Raw genomic sequence first — 19,884 nt, 5'->3', positions numbered from 1 at the left:
CTGCCAGGTAATCACTGTGACTTACCATGACAGAGGTAGAGCCTTTGTCTACAGGGGGTTTATTAGATCAGAATCTGTTTTAAGTTTGTGTATGGCTGTTTTCTTCTGCTGAAAGGTTAGTGTTCTTAGGTGGGGACCTGGGAAAGAATGGTGAGACCAAGTCGGAGGTAAGGGATTCCTGGAAGATAAGCAAGGGGTGGTAGGGGTGGTAAGGTAGGAGAGGGTGAGGGTCACATTTGGTTAGTAGTATGATTGGGAGAGGCAATGTTCAGTATTGGGATAGGTTGACTTGGTAGGAGGGACTGAGGGCAAAGAAGAGTTTCCGATGAAGGAAACACAGGGAGGAGAGTAGGCCTTTTACAAGTCCAACATGGTTAATCTCTGGTGTTATGCTGCAAGTGAGGCCTTTGGATAGGACTGAAACTTCTGTAGGACTGAGGTTTTTGGTGGAAAGATTAACAACAGTGTTCTAGGTATGTTTGGGTTCTGAATTTTGAGCTGTGTGAAAGGAATTTTGGAGGATGTGGTAAATTAAAAAGATCAGCTTGGCAGGGTCTGGGTGCTATGAGGGTTTGACAAGTGGGACTTTCCTATAAAGTGTTGAGACTTTAACACAGCTGTTCTTCTCCCTTAAGCAATCACAGACATGGAGACGCAATGAAATGCAAAATATATTAAAGTGTTATAATAAACACATATTTAATTTGACTCTGTGTGTTACATTTTTTAATCTGTAACTAATATTTAATATTCATGTATTTATTTTTGTTTTGTATCATGCACACGAACATCACAACATTCTGGAGACAGTATTTTAAAAGTAATAGGCATATATGCTGAGCCAGCCACCATAGCAATTTAAATGACTGTTGCAATTGCAAGAAAATCTGGTTTTCCAGTATTGTAGATCTCTACATTCATTGTACTCAAATTACACAAAAAACTTTGTATTCTTTTCAATTATTAAGAACTAGAAAAACTGAAAGGAGAATATTGTCACATATTTTGAGTTAAAATTTGCTCAGTGCACATTAGCAACTCATCAGAGAACACATGAAGTTTATTTATATGTGATCTATGAGTAATGTCAATAACTCCAGTTAAAACAGTGAACATACACACAAAGAAAATATTCACTGGTTAATACTTACAGCCTTATTTACTGAAAAGAAAAACCATTTCTGGGGAGTTAATGCCATTATTTGCATTTTGAAGTTTTTATAATCAAAGAAGTATTGAAAGAAAATAAAAAGAAAACTATTTTGTGCTGGAAGCTATTATGACTCTTAAGAGTAACTCTGAGCTGATGTGATGATGGATTTAACATGTAAAAGAGAATATCCATGGTTTTATTCAAGTATCACAAGAGACTAAATATTGTAATACTGTATAATTCAGTCTTCATTTTTTTTCACAAAACAGAAAGAACCTGCAGTTTACCAAAGGAAAACAACAATTTTGAGGCTGATTAATAATAAAGAAATTACATTGAATATCGTGTTTTATGATGAAGAGGAACAAACAACCAATCACTATTCAGGGTGTGATCATGTAATTAAAGATATCCTCAGACAATTGAAAATTAATCAAAGTTTTGGGCATAAGACCTGAAATATTACTGTATCTCATTGCTACCTATCAGAACTCCTCGGACAGCATTAAAGATAAACACCAGTCCTAACTGTCCAATTGTAAAGTGACCTGTTTCCAAATTACATACAAAAGTAACCACTATTTCAGTATACATATAATTCGAAAACGATGCTTTGCTGAAACCATATGCGTAAAAGCCACCGTGTGCATTTTGAATGTGCCAAAAGCATTTAACATTGTTCTTATGTGAGAAACACAATATAAATGTAAAATTAATACTGTAACTAATCGAAAGAAATAGAGCACATGGTCAGGAGGTACCAGCAAACCTATCAGTACAAAATTACTACAGCAAATTAAATAGAACATATAAATAAAGCATGTTAATTGAATCTCCGATATATGTTAGCACTAAAATTCAGGCACTAGTTGATTTGTTATAAACAAATTTAGAAATGTAATTGTTACCTGTAACATAGTTGGTCAGAAAATGTTATATTAACTCGTAACTAAGTTGAAAATAGGTTCATCTTGTTCAGCACTGAGATTGTAAATTTTTAGCAATGTGTAGCTCATATTCGGTTTAACTTTTAATTGTGATTTTACATAAAATTGTAATTTTCATTGTAGGTAATTGTTAACAAAAGTATAAATAGAGGTCACACAGGCGCCTTGGGGCACTCGTTTTTTGGCTAGGGTTGCGAGCAAATGTATTGTAGGTTCACTCGTTTGTTGATTGTTGTGAACTCTAGTGTCGTTTGATGTCAACTTTGGGTACATGTGATGTAACCGGTACAGTTCACCAGGCTCGGACACCAGAGTCCTGGAAATATATTGGTATTAAAACTGCACTGTATTTTGGAATTTATTTGGGAGTCTTCCGCAATCCTTTTCATAGGCTGCACAGCGACGAGACATGAATCCAGGGATTTTACAAAACCCAGAGAACTAAACAACTCTAAATGTTGGTAGAACTGACGTGAAAACAACAGCACATCGACTGGGCATTTCACTCAAAACATTTGCAACGCGGAGGTGGGAAAATATAAACATCTCAGAACACAAGTGTCACTGATAGCCTGTGATTTCAGTTTCCATAGTAAAATTTCTTGAGCAAAGTATTTTCAAATGGTGGAGTAAATGAAAACTGGGATCAAATTAAATCTGGTATATACAAAGCAGCAAAAAAGATAGTTTGAAAAATTAAACCCAAAAACAAGAGGAAATGGATTACAGCATATGTTATTGAGCTTTAATTGAGAGTGTCTATCTGCAACTCAGCATCTCCGTTACATGGTGAGTAGCGACTTTCCTTCCCATAAAATAATATATCTGCTCTTTTCACCAGGCAAATGACACAAAATAAGGAACACTGTATGCAAATACAATATACTATTGGAAAACTGGATGTGGCTCCTGGGAGGGGGGCGGGGGGGGGGGGGGGGGGGGAAACAAGTACACATTTGTGATACACAGAGCAGGCTTCTATTTAATAGCTGTAATTACAAACAAAAAGGTTACAAACATACCATCTCTGTCTGATCCAGGAGAAATGTCCAGTCTATATCGCTTGAAGTCCTTCTTTACATAAACTGCAGGTAGCTGAGATTCAGACATTATTGTTTGTTCATACAGAAAACCAAGAGAGTGATCTATATAAACATCATTTTCATCTTGTGGTGGAGTTGGTGGACACCACATCTGAAAATGTATCACACCCTTAAGACATACAACATGGAAAATATCAGTCCATTACAACTTAATCTACTGGAAAACAAGTCCGTCGAATAACATGACAATAGACCAAATACTGAATATAAATTCAAAAATTGTGTATATATCGGGATCTAGAAGCATGCACTTTTGAACTAATACAGCATAATTCTTGATGTTGTTACAGGTGACTACTGGGTAGCTGGGGAGAGTTTTGAAGCCTTACTGTAGTATCTGAAAGACAAAAGGAAGATATTATTGATTGGTGGTTTTTCTATAAAGCTCTTTTAAAGGAATCTGACAGCAACAATGATCTAGAGATGTTATAGGCCATTTACAATATAGTATCAGTCATAAATTCCCTTACGCGAGTTGCTGAAGATGCTAGTAACCTGGTCAACTATGTATTCATATAGCAAGCATAAGGTAAACAAGCAGATGCCTATCTTGTGGTAAATGGGTTCTCAGATGACATTGCTCAGTTAGTCACAATATATAAATACACCATGTATGCAGGTCAGAACTACTCAAGGAAAACAATGAGATAGATTAATGACAAAACAATGGAAGACTTTAGAGTAAGCTAAAAAATGCTGACTTCATAAAATTTACATTTAGCCTAATCCCAACTCTAAATTCGACATGTTTCTTAATAACTTTGTATCCACTTATGATTTTTTTTTCCAAAAAATAACTAAATAACTAGGGAGTCTCCAAAGAGATGTTTTATGGTTACAAGTAGCAGAGTATTTCAAAATGGAAGAGGGACATCTATAAAATAGCCTGAACAAATAAGAACCCAGAAGTACTTTCATATTATAAAAATGTGTAAGATGTTATAAAAATTAAAAACCTCAAAAACTGACAGATTAGACAATAAATAAAATCATCATGGAGTATTGTTAAAACATTCAGGGAAAGAAGCCATTGAAGGCTATTCCTTTCAAAGAGAACGGAAGAAATGTAAAAGACAGTTGATGTGTAACAGATATTTACAAACAGAGGAGGAAATTGGTTCAAGAGTTCCAGAAGATAAAGTAACAAAAATAATCATTTTTTGAAAATATAAGTAATTGAATACATACAAAAATCTACTCACCTTAAGCAGTGGCAGGAGGACACACTTATAAAGGCATTACAGTCTGCAAGCTTTCAGAGCTGGTGGCTCCTTCTCCTGGCAGAAGAAGGAGCCACTGGCTCTGAAATCTTGCAAACTGTAACACCTTTTTATATGTGTGTTCCCTGCTGTCACTTAGTGAGAAGATTTATTTATCTGTCCAGTTACTTATAGAAGATAAAGTAAAATAATGCACTGAAAAAGAAAGAAAAATTTAGCAAAAAATAGTTTCACATATTCTGATATGCAATATAATAATTATGACCATTATGAGTGAAGAGTTTTATGGAGTTCATGATGTGTCCAATACTACATTAAAAAAATTTTGGCCCTACAATACGTAATGTACTTAGTGAAACATGTAATACACCATTAATTTAGGGTAATTTTTTAGACAGATTAAAATACAACATATTTAGGCATCTCTATGGTAAAGGTGACTCTACAGATCTCAATGACTACTGGCCAGACTCACTGCTCACACGATTTTTCAAATTTTTTTTGAGAAGTACTGTACATGAGAACTGCCACCTGTCTCTCTAGTAATAGAATATTTAGTTCATCAAAATATGGATTTCAGGGGGCTGCTCTACTGAGGCATCTCTCACTGAGCATATAATCAAACTTCAAATGGTTAAAAATATAGGAAGCTGAGATCTTTTACATGTTATTATACAAAGACGGAAGCCACAGTACGTGCCTAAGAAGAGAGAGAGTAGGGAATAAGTGGACTTCTGTAGGATTCAATCATGAGCCCATTACTGTTCTTGCTCTATGTTAATCATCTACCATTTTATTTGAATCAGTGTCACCCTAACTGATGAAAAGTGCAGTCTTGAAATCACTAGACATAATGTTACCAAAAAGTTAGATACTGGGCTTAGGTGGTGTAGTGAATTGTTGCCAGAGTCCGGGGAAGCAGGGCCTGTAGTCAGTCACCATAAGAAAGATGTACTAAAATGACTGTCAAACAGTGGAGTCATTAGTAGGCCCACATATGTCTTGTATAGGGTGACCAGCTGTTGATTTACAAGAGCTGATAGAGCATGATGAGTGTAGTATAGTTAAAGAAACTGAGCCAGCATTCTACATGCAATAGAAAACTTAAGATGAGGGAAGAGAAGGAACAACAGGTCATAAAGGGGACTCCATAATGTGGCCAATATAGGTAGATTGGTATTTGTTGCGACCAAGCGAAACTATTTTCAGCTAGCCACAACTGTTGAGTCTTATGACTGCTCTCAGAGATGGCTCATCAAATGAGAACACATGAAATACTTGTTCGCTTTATTACATAAATGAATAAAAGATTTATTTAACTTTGACACTCTTCTTTATCACAAGAGTACTTGATAATTTACAGCTGTCATGGACTTGCAAAGCATCAACTGATGCACTAATTAACAAACTGTTCTCTTCAGGTACAATGTCCAACAATTCCATTAGAAACTTTAGCTATCACATTGGTCTTAGACGATAATGTTGACTACTGTAGCTTGGTCTCGAGCTGAGCAGAGTACCTGCTAGCTTAACACTATACTGACTAAGCTTCAGGGTGCTGCTGTGCTGAGAGGGGGCCCACGGTCTTCAGGGGTGCCTCCCATCCTTTGTTGCAAATTGCAATGGGCCCTTGCTAATGCCTGTGGTATTGACTTGCTTTGCCAACTTTTGGAGTGGCAATTCGATCTCTGTACAATATCAAAGTATTAACATTACCTCATCAGCCAACAACAAAAATCTGAGCATCTCTCTTCTTCCATGCACCTTAGGGTAATGCCAGGCAGAAGAGGCTGGAGGAGGAGGAGGAGGTCAATATTCAGGGGACAGAAGCCTTGAGAACAACAGCGGACTCAGTCGGGAAAGTTCAAACCAGCCATTTGGCAGAGAAGCAGCAGTTGGAGCTGCGGGGCAGAGTTGGATGGGCACTATGTTGTCAGCAGCAAAGCCATCGGGGACCTAGGTGTTTCATTGCTAGCTCTGTTCGTCAGGGGCACATAGACAGAGACTTCTTCTTCTTCTTCTTCTTCTGTAGTGGTCAATCCAAGGATTGGTTTGCAACAGCTACAAGGCAGCTTGTCTCCATTCTGTGCGACTTTCAGCTTTTCTCTTCATTTCTTTATTGGTGTTACATCCCACATCTTTCACGATTTGATCCATGTACCTCAGTCGTGGTCTTCCTCTTGGTCTTTTTCCCCTTGACATATCCCTCGACGATTGTGTTCAGGAGTCCCTTATGTCTTAATAGATGGCCTGTAACTTTACTTCATGCTGGGGAAAAGTGGATTACTTCACTGTCTTTACATTTTTGGCTTGCCATTCATTCGTGAAGGCATTTCAGGTTGGAGGAGAGGCTTAGTATCTTATACAGTTTGAATAAATACCTCATTAATTTCATGTCCTGGACTTAGTAATTTGTCCTTGTCATTTTTATTGCCAAGATACCATTACAGATACCTTGCAGCTACAACAAGTTTATTAAAAATAACCTCTCACGATGAGCATAGGGTGTAGCCAACTGCAGGTGGTGGCTCGTGTCAGTACTAACAATGTGTATCACTTTGGATCGGAAGAGATTCTTACTGGATTCAGGTGGCTAGCTGAAGAGGTAAGGATTGCCGGTCTTGCTTGCGAGATGAAGGCTGAGCTCACCATCTGCAGCATCGTCGACAGAACTAATTGAGGACCCTTGGTACAGAGCTGAGTGGAACATCTGAATCAGAGGTTCAGACAGTTCTGCGACTATGTAGGTTGCAGATTTGTTGACTTGTGCCATAGGGTGGTGGGATTTCGGATTCCATGTTAAATAGGTTAGGACACCATCATACACACAAGGTAGCTACATGGGTAGTCGAGTCTGAGTGGAATGGACTGAGTAGATTTTTAGGTCAAAGGGTCTCAAGAAAGTACAGAAAGGGCTTCAGTCTCAAAAAGGGAGCATGACAAACACAGGAAGAGAGTAGAGCTAGGGACAATCAGTATTGTAGTCATGAATTGTCACAGCTGTGCTGGGAAAGAACCACAGCTGTATTAGCTAACAGAAAGCACTGACATACAGATAGTTACAGGTACCAAAGGCTGGCTAAAGCCAGTGATAAGTTCAGCTGAAATTTTCGCAGGGTACGTAATGGTGTCCAGAAAGGATTGATGAAACACAGTTGATGGTGGGCATGTTTGTTGTTATTAGAAGTATTTTATCATGTAACAAAATTGAGATACATAGTTCCTGTGAGTCCGTGCGGGTACAGGTTATATGTGACAACCAAAATAAATTAAAAGTTGGTTGCTTTTTCTGACTCCCTGATCCAGATGATAGATTTGCCAGAAGATTCAATGAGAACTTGAGTATCATCTAAAATCGGTACTCCATTCACACAATTATAGTTGGCAGTGGCTTCAATCTACCCTTGTCATGTTGGTGAAAAACCACATTTAAAGCTGGTGGCATTGGCAAAAATACACACTCAAAGCTGGTGGCAGGTATAAAACACTGTCTGATATCTTACTAACTGCTTTCTCAAAAAATATTTTCAGCAAATGAATCAGGAGACAAATCGAAGTGAAAATGAATGCAAAAAATACTTGAACTCTTAGCACCAAATAGTGAGCATCATGACGGATACAGGGATTAGTGACCACAGGGTTATTGTAGCGAGACAGACTACCAAAGCATCAAAATCCACTAAAAATGAAAGCAAAATATATCTATTTAAAAAATTTGTTTGGTGCCTTCTTCAGAGACAGGTTCCTTTCCTTCCCAACTACCTATGTAAGTGCAGACCAAATGTGGCTTAGATTCAAAGAAATAGTATCGGTGACAATTGAGAGATTAATACCCAATAAATTAATAAAAGATGGTACTGATCCCCCACAGTACAAAAAACAGGTCAAAACATTGTCACCGAGGCATTGAAGCACGTTAAGTTAAAAGCAATACAAAATTTCCAATATTGGCAATGTTTTATTGAAGCTCAAAATCTAGTGCAAACTTCAGTGCTACAAGCTTTTCATAATTTCCACAATGAAACTGTCCTCCTCAATAGCTGAATGATTAGTGCAGCAGAATTCCACGCGAGGGGGCCAGATTCGATTCCCAGCTGGGTTGGAGATTTTCTCAGGGTGGGGTCTGGGTGTTGTGTCACTCCATCATTGTTTCATCCTCATCTACACACAAGTCACCACAGTGGTCTACCCGACGGGAGGACCTAGCCACATGAACATTTCGTTTACAATGAAACTCTGTCTCGAAATATGGCATAAAGTCAAAAGAGATTCTGGTCATATGCAAAGTACACCAGTGGGAAGACACAATTAATACCTTCAATGTGTGATACCTATGATAATGTTACCAATGACAGCGCCACTAAAGTGGAGATACAGAACATGGTTTTCTGAAATTTCTTCACCAAAGAAGACAAAGTAAATATTGTAGAATCCAAATCAAGAACAGCTGACAACATAGTAATTTAGGAGTAGATATCACTGATGTAATGAAGTTCCTTAATAAAGAGAACTCTTCTAGTTCAGAGTGTAAGCCAATTGTGTTTCTTTCAGACTATGATGATACTACAGCCCCTTTCCCAGCTGCTGCATACAACCACTCACTCGATGAAAGATCTATATATATATATATATATAAAAAAAAAAAAAAAAAAAATGAAAAGTTGCACAGGTTGCACCAATACTCAGGAAAGGAAATAGGGGTAATACGATGAATTACAGACTTATTTCACTGATGTTGATTTGCGGTAGAATTTTGGAACATATACTGTGTTTGAACATTATGAGAGCAAATGGCCATTGACACACTGTCAACACAGATTCAACTGTCTCTTTATTCACATGATGCAACAACTGCTATCAACAGGGGATCTCAGATTGATTCCACTATTTCTACATTTCCGTAAGTCTTTTGACATCATTCCTCACAAGAGACTTCTAATCAAATTGTGTGTTTATGGAGTACCATTTCAGTTGGGGGACTGGACTCGTGTTTTCCTCTCAGTAAGGTCACAGTATGTAGTAACTGACGGAAAATCATAGAGTAGAACAGAAGTGACATCTGGCATTTCCCAAGGAAGTGTTATATGTCCTCTGCTGTTCCTAATCTACCGGTATATACATTAACAAAAATAATAAATTTTTGAAAATATAATGTAGCTGTATATTAAAAAAAAAAAAAAAAAAAATCTACTCACCACTTGGCAGGAGAACACACATATAAAAGGTATTAAATATGCAAGTCTTAGGCTCTTTCTTCAGGCAGAAGGGCTGAAGGGGAAAGAAGAGGGGTGAAGGAAATGAAATGTTGAAGTTTAGGAAAAGGGGTAGAGTTTGGAAAAGTCACCCAGAATTCATGGTCAGGGGAGACTTGCTTTCCTTCTCATCCCATCCAATAAGTCTCTCCTGAACCAGGGTTCTGGGTGACTTTTCCGAATTCTACCCGTTTTCCTAAACCTCGCCTGCCCTTTGAGCCACTAGCTCAGAAATCTAGCAAACTCTAATACCTTTTTATAAGAGTGTTCTCCTGCCACTGCTTAGTGGATAGGTTTCTTTATCTATCCAGTTACATTACAATTTACACATATGGTTTAGGAGATAATCTGAGCAGCCTTCTTAGATTTTTTTCAGATGATGCCATAATGTACCATCTAACGCAGGCGTCAGGAGATCAAACCAATTGCAAAATGACTTGGACACTTCTCTGTATGGTGCGAAAAGTAGCCGTTGTCTCTGAATAAGGAGAAGTGTGAAGTCATCCACATGAATACGAAAAGAAATCCATTAATTTTTTGTTACACAATAAAACACACAAATCTGAAGGGTGTCAATTCAACCAAATACCTAGTAATTACAATTACAAACATTAAATTGGAACAGTCACATAGATAATGTTGTGGGGAAGGCAAACTAAAGACTGAATTTTATTGGCAGAAGACACAAAAGCTGTAACAAATCCACTATTGCCTACACTACCCTTATCCATCCTCTGCTTGCCTGGTATGGGGACCTTACATCAGAAAAGTCCATAGAAGGGCAACCTGTTTTGTATTCATGAAATAGGAGAGAGAGTGTCATGGATATGACAAGCAAATTAGAGAGGCAATCATTAAAACAAAGTCATTGTTTGTTGCACAGGGATCTTTTCACGAAATTTCAATCACCAACTTGTTCCTCTGAATGCAAAAATATTTTTTGTCACTAACCTACACACAGAGGAATGACCACTGTAATGAAATAAGAGAAATCAGAGCTCATACAAAAAAGATTTTAGTGTTCATTTTTTCCATACACTGTTAGAGAGTGGAACGGCGAAATACACTCCTGGAAATTGAAATAAGAACACCGTGAATTCATTGTCCCAGGAAGGGGAAACTTTATTGACACATTCCTGGGGTCAGATACATCACATGTTCACACTGACAGAACCACAGGTACATAGACACAGGCAACAGAGCATGCACAATGTCGGCACTAGTACAGTGTATATCCACCTTTCGCAGCAATGCAGGCTGCTATTCTCCCATGGAGACGATCGTAGAGATGCTGGATGTAGTCCTGTGGAACGGCTTGCCATGCCATTTCCACCTGGCGCCTCAGTTGGACCAGCGTTCGTGCTGGACGTGCAGACCGCGTGAGACGACGCTTCATCCAGTCCCAAACATGCTCAATGGGGGACAGATCCGGAGATCTTGCTGGCCAGGGTAGTTGACTTACACCTTCTAGAGCACGTTGGGTGGCACGGGATACATGCGGACGTGCATTGTCCTGTTGGAACAGCAAGTTCCCTTGCCGGTCTAGGAATGGTAGAACGATGGGTTCGATGACGGTTTGGATGTACCGTGCACTATTCAGTGTCCCCTCGACGATCACCAGTGGTGTACGGCCAGTGTAGGAGATCGCTCCCCGCACCATGATGCCGGGTGTTGGCCCAGTGTGCCTCGGTCGTATGCAGTCCTGATTGTGGCGCTCACCTGCACGGCGCCAAACACGCATACGACCATCATTGGCACAAGGCAGAAGCGACTCTCATCGCTGAAGACGACACGTCTCCATTCGTCCCTCCATTCACGCCCGTCGCGACACCACTGGAGGCGGGCTGCACGATGTTGGGGCGTGAGCGGAAGACGGCCTAACGGTGTGCGGGACCGTAGCCCAGCTTCATGGAGACGGTTGCGAATGGTCCTCGCCGATACCCCAGGAGCAACAGTGTCCCTAATTTGCTGGGAAGTGGCGGTGCGGTCCCCTACGGCACTGCGTAGGATCCTACGGTCTTGGCGTGCATCCGTGCGTCGCTGCGGTCCGGTCCCAGGTCGACGGGCACGTGCACCTTCCGCCGACCACTGGCGACAACATTGATGTACTGTGGAGACCTCACGCCCCACGTGTTGAGCAATTCGGCGATACGTCCACCTGGCCTCCCGCATGCCCACTATACGCCCTCGCTCAAAGTCCGTCAACTGCACATACGGTTCACGTCCACGCTGTCGCGGCATGCTACCAGTGTTAAAGACTGCGATGGAGCTCCGTATGCCACGGCAAACTGGCTGACAATGACGGCGGCGGTGCACAAATGCTGCGCAGGTAGCGCCATTCGACGGCCAACACCGCGGTTCCTGGTGTGTCCGCTGTGCCGTGCGTGTGATCATTGCTTGTACAGCCCTCTCGCAGTGTCTGGAGCAAGTATGGTGGGTCTGACACACCGGTGTCAATGTGTTCTTTTTTCCATTTCCAGGAGTGTAGTTTGAAGATGGCCCAAAGAACCCTCTGCTAGGAACTTTGGTGTGACCTGCAGAGTAGATGTCCATTACACATTTTAATGGTATGACAGGGAGCTGCGAACAGTGGGTAATGGTTACTTGTTTTAAACCTCTGAATAATGTTGGAAGATGAAAAACAGAAAAACCTAAATATCGGTCTTTCTTAAATCTCCATTCATCTCGATGACCACATACAAATGCGGCACAACGTGATAGGGAATTTTGAAAGCAATAACCCTGAATAAAATACCCATTTGACTGAAGATATTCCATACTAGATAATGGGAAGTATACGAGAGCTTGCTAAAAGATTTTGGGTCACTTACAACAGCAAACAAAAGCTCTTCATTTGTGAAGTATATTTTTCTGATTGATTGGATTCCTTTGCACTAACAGTACATAAATGCTGGGTAAATCATTTCAAGGATTGGAAAATAGCAAGGGCACACCTTCTGCTTCAGGGGTTTCTTCGCAAGGTACTAAGTTCTGCGTATAGGAAACAAATTTCGTTCCATTATTGTATATTTTATGAAATTATAGCAACAAAACCACCACTCTTGAAACTGTTATGAAACTTGAATTTCATCATTTTTAATGTTCATATTTTATTATTTTTAATGCTCATTTTTTAAACAACATAATTTTCAGCAGTCATATTTTTTAGCTAGAATAATATATTTGGTAAGACAGACTCCAGCCGACAAGTGTTAATTCTTTGCAAAGTTCAATGTTTAATAGATTTGTCACTTATTTAAATAACTGAATCTTAATTAGATATAAACATGTCAATAAAAATGGAAATATATTCCTTCTGTATTTTTAAGCAATATATTAAGGAAAACAACCTTGCTAATGTGCACAAAATTATCAAACAACAAGAAAAACAGTAAAACAGTCACATAAACACTCATTTGGATTCCCATAAATTTTAAGAAACCAATTTGGGCACAGAAAGCAACTCCCATTAACACTAAACAGACCTGACAGTTTGCAAGATCTTCAAGTGCTTGCAAGAACGGACCTGTAACAATTTAATGTTCCAAATTTGAAATGTGCAGAAAACAGTCGAAGACTGTGAGACATTAAAAAGCTTATTGCCACATTTCATTACATAAACATTGCCAACTCTTTGTCTACTTGTTGTTCATTGCCAAAAACCAACATCGTTCCTCAGAACAACCAAGAATTTGTTGTAACCTAATTTAGAATTGACAATAATTTTTAAGAATTTTCTTCATAGTTTTAGTTTCATATCTACGATTTTATGTAACAAAATTGAAATTCAAAATGTTCACCACATAATCCAAAAATGATTACATCCAATGCAAGGAAGTTACAATCGCTACTCACCATTAACTGTTCTTTCAGCTGTGTGGAACCCATAACCTGTAATGATTACAAGAGAGATAAGAGGAAAAATAAAAAAAAACCATAATCATCTTTCAAAAAATAGTAAACTTTTGATTTAAGTACAAGTATCTACCATTGGATATACATTCACCATTTTTAGGAGAAAGGCTCCTGAGGTTAAACAAAGTTTATGTTACAACTAATTTCTGAGAGAGAACTTTCACTAGTGATCTAAAAACCTCTGTTACTGCCATGAGCCTCCCTGATTTCAGTGTAACATGTTTTTTCTTCCCACAAAATATGAAAGTTGTATGTGACAACACTAAGCAGATCTTCTGCTCTTGGGGTCTGAATGATCTGTCTTTGTTTTTCAACTTTGCCCCAATCTATTCCTCTCTCTCTGTTGAGGAAGGAATTATCAGTTACAAGAGCTACGATAGTGTATCTACTTTTTTGGTGTCAGTTGGCAGTACGACATTTACTCCTGATGGTAAGTATACTGGCCAACAAGTCTGTCTAATTGTTAAGTGTTAACCATGATTGTTAACTGAGTGTGTGTTTTTGATAGCAAGAGTAGAAATATTAAAAAAGAAATTGTGACACCAGTGATAAGATACTTTCCTCAAAATATGGGTTGTTTAAAGACTAGCAGTGAAGATGTTCACAATATAGCCACTACATGTTAAGTCAGATGATTGACAATCAAGTCTTGGAGAAAAATTGAAGGATTCACGGAATCATGTTTTTGTGGAACATAACAACATTCTGATAATGTTCTGATCTGCATCCCTCATAGATATTGAATCATATTTTTCTACATTCTGAAGGTTACTCCATAATTAATCTGTTTCTACCATTTCCAAAATAAAAAAAAATTAAAAATAAATATTTCTTGTCAAGTCTCATACAAACTTACTAAACTTCTCAAAAAAACATTTCATATAAATCTCAACTTCACTATTAAGTCTTTTTATGCATGATATTAATATAATACAAAACTTATACTGTAACAGTGGCATACATAAAATTGACTATTCTGATTGCACAGCCAGCTACATTGGACAAGCAAGAAGAAACTTTAAAACACACTACAAAGAACACATGGAACTAGAAAGAATGAACTTATGAAATAACTCCACTTTTGCAGCTCAGTTCATACAAGAGAAACACAGTGCACAATATAGAAAACAAACTAATACTACTTCATAAAATGAATGAAGGATATTTTATGAACATTTTTGGAAAAGAAATAGAAATTATGCCTAGCTAAAAAATTCAAAAGAAAACATGCTCATTGAGCAATAAACACTTAAAGGCTCAGTCTCCTGAACATCTGCTGCCCCATTATTGATAAATTCTTTAAAGTTACTCCACAAATTTGTAACTGTATGCAGATGGAATCTAGATGTTTATAAAAATGCTCTGTAAGTAGTCCATGATGCATCAAAGTTATGCTATCATCCATCCTATGCTAAAATCCAAGCTATACCAACAACCTCTGCAGTTTCCTGTATTTCAGCTTTTGCAGACTAGGAATGTAAATGTGCACTTGACTTGGCTGCCCCATCCATTGCAACTATGTTGGACCTTTATTAGAAAGCTATTTTTAGCCTCTTTCTTATAGAATGTGCAAATTCAAATATGTTGAAACATATACCCAAACAATAATTGTAATGTAGTTAGTTATACAGTCTTGAGACAACAATATTATTATGACATCATTAATTTTAAATATACCACACTTTCACTTATATCTTTTCAAACAGTTGCGGAGCACATGGAAATGCTAAAAACGTTGTTAGTTTCAATTTTCATCATGATGATTTACACACACAAAAGAATTATTGGATGGAACAGTAGTACAAGTAACTTATGCTCATAATTTCCATAATCTTTCCAACAATATATGTTTTTAAAACTTTTGACATAGTCTTTTTTTGCGGGGGTGCTGGGGCATGACACACATGATGCAGATCAGTGGTGAATTTAACCCCAAAAACCAATATTGCAATAGTGAAGAACTTACAAATTTCTGAAACACGAAACATCTTCAGCTTACAGTAAAAATGAAATGAAGGCTAATGATGAGATCTCATACAGGATTACATAATTCCCTACAAAAAAATAAGAAAACAGTTTCACAATTTATACTATTACCACAGATGTACTGCTACAAAAATAGATGACCCTATGCACAAGTAGTAATACTATGAAAAGGAATGTTGCTATTCACCATATAGCAGAGATATTGAGTTGCAGGTAGGCACAACAATCAGCCTGTCACAAATAAAGCTTTTAGCCAGTAAGGTTTCAGTTGTCTGAACTGCAGTTGTGTGTGTGTGTGTGTGTGTGTGTGTGTGTGTGTGTGTGTGGTCTAGTTCTGACGAAGGCCTTACTGGCTGAAAGCTTTATTTGTGGCAATCTTTTTGTTGTACGTATCTGCAACTCAGCATTTCCGCTATATGGTGAGTAGCAACTTTCTTTTTCATAATCTGTTACATTCCATCCTGGATTTTCCATTGTTCGATTTATGCACAAGTATTACTTTTTCTCTATTTGCTTTCTTTATATTCTCGTTTTCTTTCTTGTCTTCTTTCTTCTCCTGCTTTGCAATCAAGCTCACTTAATTATTCATTTTTGCAGTTTAAGCCTTTGCAGAAAGTTTACTTAGTCTTGCAATACATTCTATATAGAAACAAGGTCATTCGCCTTGTTGGTTTGAATGCTACAGAGGTTAATTACTTACAGATCTATTGGAGATTGTATAAATTGCCTTCTTTTGTAAAACCAAGCCAAACTACCTTCGCTGGTTGACTTATGAGGGGAAATTTGTGTAAAATGTGATTTGGATTTTTCCACATACATAAAGTTTTGGCTGAGGGAAAAATCATGTTATGATCTGTACAAATATAGATATCCAATAATAAATCAATTAAAAGTTTTGGATTAGTAATAAATAATTTAAAGACCTGAACCAAAAACCATAAACAAATAAATCATAGATGATTTGTTGTTAAATCTCAACAGCTAATACACACATAAAAAAAGTTTTGCATCACCTGGGTTCCGAGAGTTCCAGAACCTGTACAGAAAATTGGAATAGAGATCAACATAAACATCATTTCTGCCCTTTTTATTGCTCATGAAAAACCACACATTGCATGTTGTACCACCATACAGTGAGACGTTCGGAGGTGGTGGTCCAGATTGCTGTACACATCGATACCTCTAATAGCCAGTAGCACGTCCTCTTGCATTGATGCATACCTGTATTTGTCGTGGCATACTATCCACAAGTTCATCAAGGCACTGTTGTTCCAGATTGTCCCACTCCTCAACGGTGATTCGGTAGATCCCTCAGAGTGGTTGGTGGGTCACGTATCAAGATGAATGCTTCACCAATATGCTGCTGATATGGCTGCAATATCAGCCAGAGGATGGCATTTACGTATTGTCAGCCATTACGGCGCTTTCTATGAACACCAGTAGCATATGGTGGCCCAATATAATGCCACCCCAAAACATCAGGAAACCTCCACCTTGCTGCATTTGGTGGACAGTGTGTCTAAGGCCTTCAGCCTGACCAGGTTGCCTCGAAACACGTCTCCGACGATTGTCTAGTTGAAGGCATATGCAACACTCATAGGTGAAGAGAATGCGATGCCAATCCTGAGCAGTCCTTTTGGCATGTTGTTGGGCCCATCTGTACCGTGCTGCATGGTGTCCTGGTTGCAAAGATGGACCTCACCATGGATATCGGGAGTGAAGTTGTCCATCATGCAGCCTACTGCGCACAGTTTGAGTTGTAACACGAAGTCCTATGGCTGCACAAAAAGCATTATTCAACACGGTGGCATTGCTGTCAGGTTTCCTCCAAGCCATAATCCATAGGTAGCCGTCACCCACTGCAATAGTAACTCTTGGGTGGCCTGAGCAAGGCATGTCGTCAACAGTTCCTGTCTCTCTGTATCTCCTCCATGTCCAAACAACATTGCTTTGGTTCACTCTTAGACTCCTCAATACTTGTTGAGAGCCCTTCCTGGCATAAAGTAACAATGCGGACACAATCAAACCATGATATTGACTGTCTAGGCATGGTTGAACTACAGACAACATGAGCCATGTATCTCCTCCTTGGTGGAATGACTGAAACTGATCAGCTGTCGGACCCCCTCCGTATAATAGGCGCTGCTCAAGCATGGTTGTTTACATCTTTGTGCAAGTTTAGTGACATCTCTGAACAGTCAAAGGGACTGTGTCTGTGATACAATATCCTCAGTCAATGTCTGTCTTCAGGAGTTCTGGGAAGCGGGGTGATGAAAAACTTTTTTTGATGTGTGTATTGGTGAAGGAACAGGATGACAACTGTGAAACAAGATACCATGGGGCAACACAGCCTGCTTCTGTCTTTAAAAAACTGTTGCCTGTAGCGAGTGTACTGTCAGCCATAGGAACACACACACAAGAAAAAGCAAGCACAGCTCAGGCACGCACGACCACCAACTCCAGCATTTCGGTTTGAAATGCAACATCATGTGGGATGCAAGCAGCAATCTGGAGGGGGTGGAGAAGGAGAAGACATAGTAGTGTAGGGGTGGGGAGAGAGACAAACATTGTCTGGTGGAGCGTGCAAGGACCAGACTGCCAACAGGCACAGTGTCAGGAAGTTGTGAGGCAGGGAGGGGAGGGGGGGGGGAGGGGGGGGGGGAGCAGAAAAAGGAGAGGACCGAGGAAAGATCAGTGGATGCGTTAGCGGAGGACTGCAAATAAACAAGTTGGGAGATGAGAATGGGGAGGAGATAATAGGACAGAGGGACTGTCCCCACACCCTCTATCCAGCAGTTTCCGCCCCCATCTGTCCTATTATCTCCTCCCCATTATCATCTTCCACCCTGTATATTTGCATCCCCTGCTAATGCATCTGTCCATCTTTCCCCAGTCCTCTACTTTTTTGCTCCTTTTTCCCCACCTCCCTGCCACACAACTTCTTGACACTGCACCTGTTGGCAGTCTAGTCCCTGCACACTCCTCCAGGCAATGTTTGTCTCTCTCCCCAACTGCACACTACTATCCCTTCTGCTTCCCCACCCCCCTTCAGATCGCTACTTGCATCCCACATGATGTTGCATTCTGGGCCGAGATGCTGGAGTTGCGGTCGTGCATGTGTGAGGTGTGCTTGCTTTTGTGCGTGTGCGTGTGTGTGCGCGTGTATGTGTGTGTCATTTGCACTGACGAAGGCTGTGGCCAAAAGCTATGTGTGAGTGTCTTTTAATAGAGCCTGTCTGCAACATGACATGACCTTTTTATGGAAAGTGGCAATCTATCTTTTCCAACATTTTCAATAAATAGTATGAATTTATCAGTTTTACCTCCTGTGCAACACATGAACTGCAGAGAGTAACATTTCTTTGAAAGAATGATCAAATGAGCTTGGTAGTAAACAGCCAACAATATCTAACGAAGCATCAGGTGGAGGGTCAGAACAAAATGTGATGAGTAAACTGTGCTTGCATTCTAAATAGGGACAGTTTGTTGTGATCAGTGTGTAGTTTTTATCTTTTGCCATCTTTACAAATACTGCAGAAGGAATATAGTGATGATGTACTTCCACAACTAACTGCATACTGTTCAGGCTCCAGACAATTTAAATTCACAATGAATGAGGCAGGTTTTCAGGTCTCCACAGATATCGATCTTTGGAAGAAAACTTATAGATATTTTTCGAATTAGTGTAATTCCTATCATTTACAACTATCTTCATGAAATCTATATATGAATGCTGTTAGATGAACTTTGTAATGCATAGACAGGTGGTGGCATAATTACACCAGTGAGTACATTATCCAATATCTCTCATTTTAGATATTCAGTACAAAACCTAATTTTAGTGGACTGCTGTAGGTACAAAGCGTAAATACAAGGTGGACAGGGAACAAGAGGCAGATATGGTGGACTGTTTTTCTTGGTGGTTTAACTCCTACAACTTTGTTATTGTAATATCTGTAACATCTGATGTTCAATACAAATAAAACTGGCACATGAAATAATTCAATTTTCCAAAACTGCAGGACATAATGATACGAAGAACACAATGCTACCTTTAGCTTTCAGAACGAATAACTTCATACCAGTACATTTTGATATGTGGTTATGGCAACTTCATCTTTCTACAGTCAACTTCATCTTTCTTGACATTTCCCTTTCTTTATTCATCCTGTCACAGCTTAAAACCCAGTTATTTGCTCAGAAAGCTAAAACTTCATCTCAATCTCAAAGTTATGACACACAATATTGTCATACATGCAGCAGTGCACCACATTTTTAGCTTGATGAACTGAAAGCTAAACTTCTGCT

At 39.1% G+C, this 19,884-nt stretch overlaps 1 protein-coding gene across 4 annotated transcripts in view; it reads right to left on the bottom strand.

Moving 5' to 3' along the window:
- The window catches only part of LOC124802186 (helicase domino), a 436,722-nt gene that overhangs the window by 171,707 nt on the left and 245,131 nt on the right, over positions 1 to 19,884 (bottom strand). For all 4 annotated transcript variants that reach the window (XM_047263133.1, XM_047263131.1, XM_047263130.1 and 1 more), the window contains 2 exons: positions 13,531 to 13,566; positions 3,123 to 3,294 (listed from right to left, as the gene is read on the bottom strand). In XM_047263133.1, coding sequence (XP_047119089.1) covers positions 3,123 to 3,294; positions 13,531 to 13,566 — 208 coding nt within the window. The remainder of the gene's footprint in view (positions 1 to 3,122; positions 3,295 to 13,530; positions 13,567 to 19,884) is intronic.

Source organism: Schistocerca piceifrons, chromosome 1 (assembly GCF_021461385.2).
Source record: "Schistocerca piceifrons isolate TAMUIC-IGC-003096 chromosome 1, iqSchPice1.1, whole genome shotgun sequence".
NCBI lineage: Eukaryota > Metazoa > Arthropoda > Insecta > Orthoptera > Acrididae > Schistocerca > Schistocerca piceifrons.
Note: the sequence above shows the minus strand (reverse complement) of the source record. Positions and strands in the feature narration are given on the sequence as shown.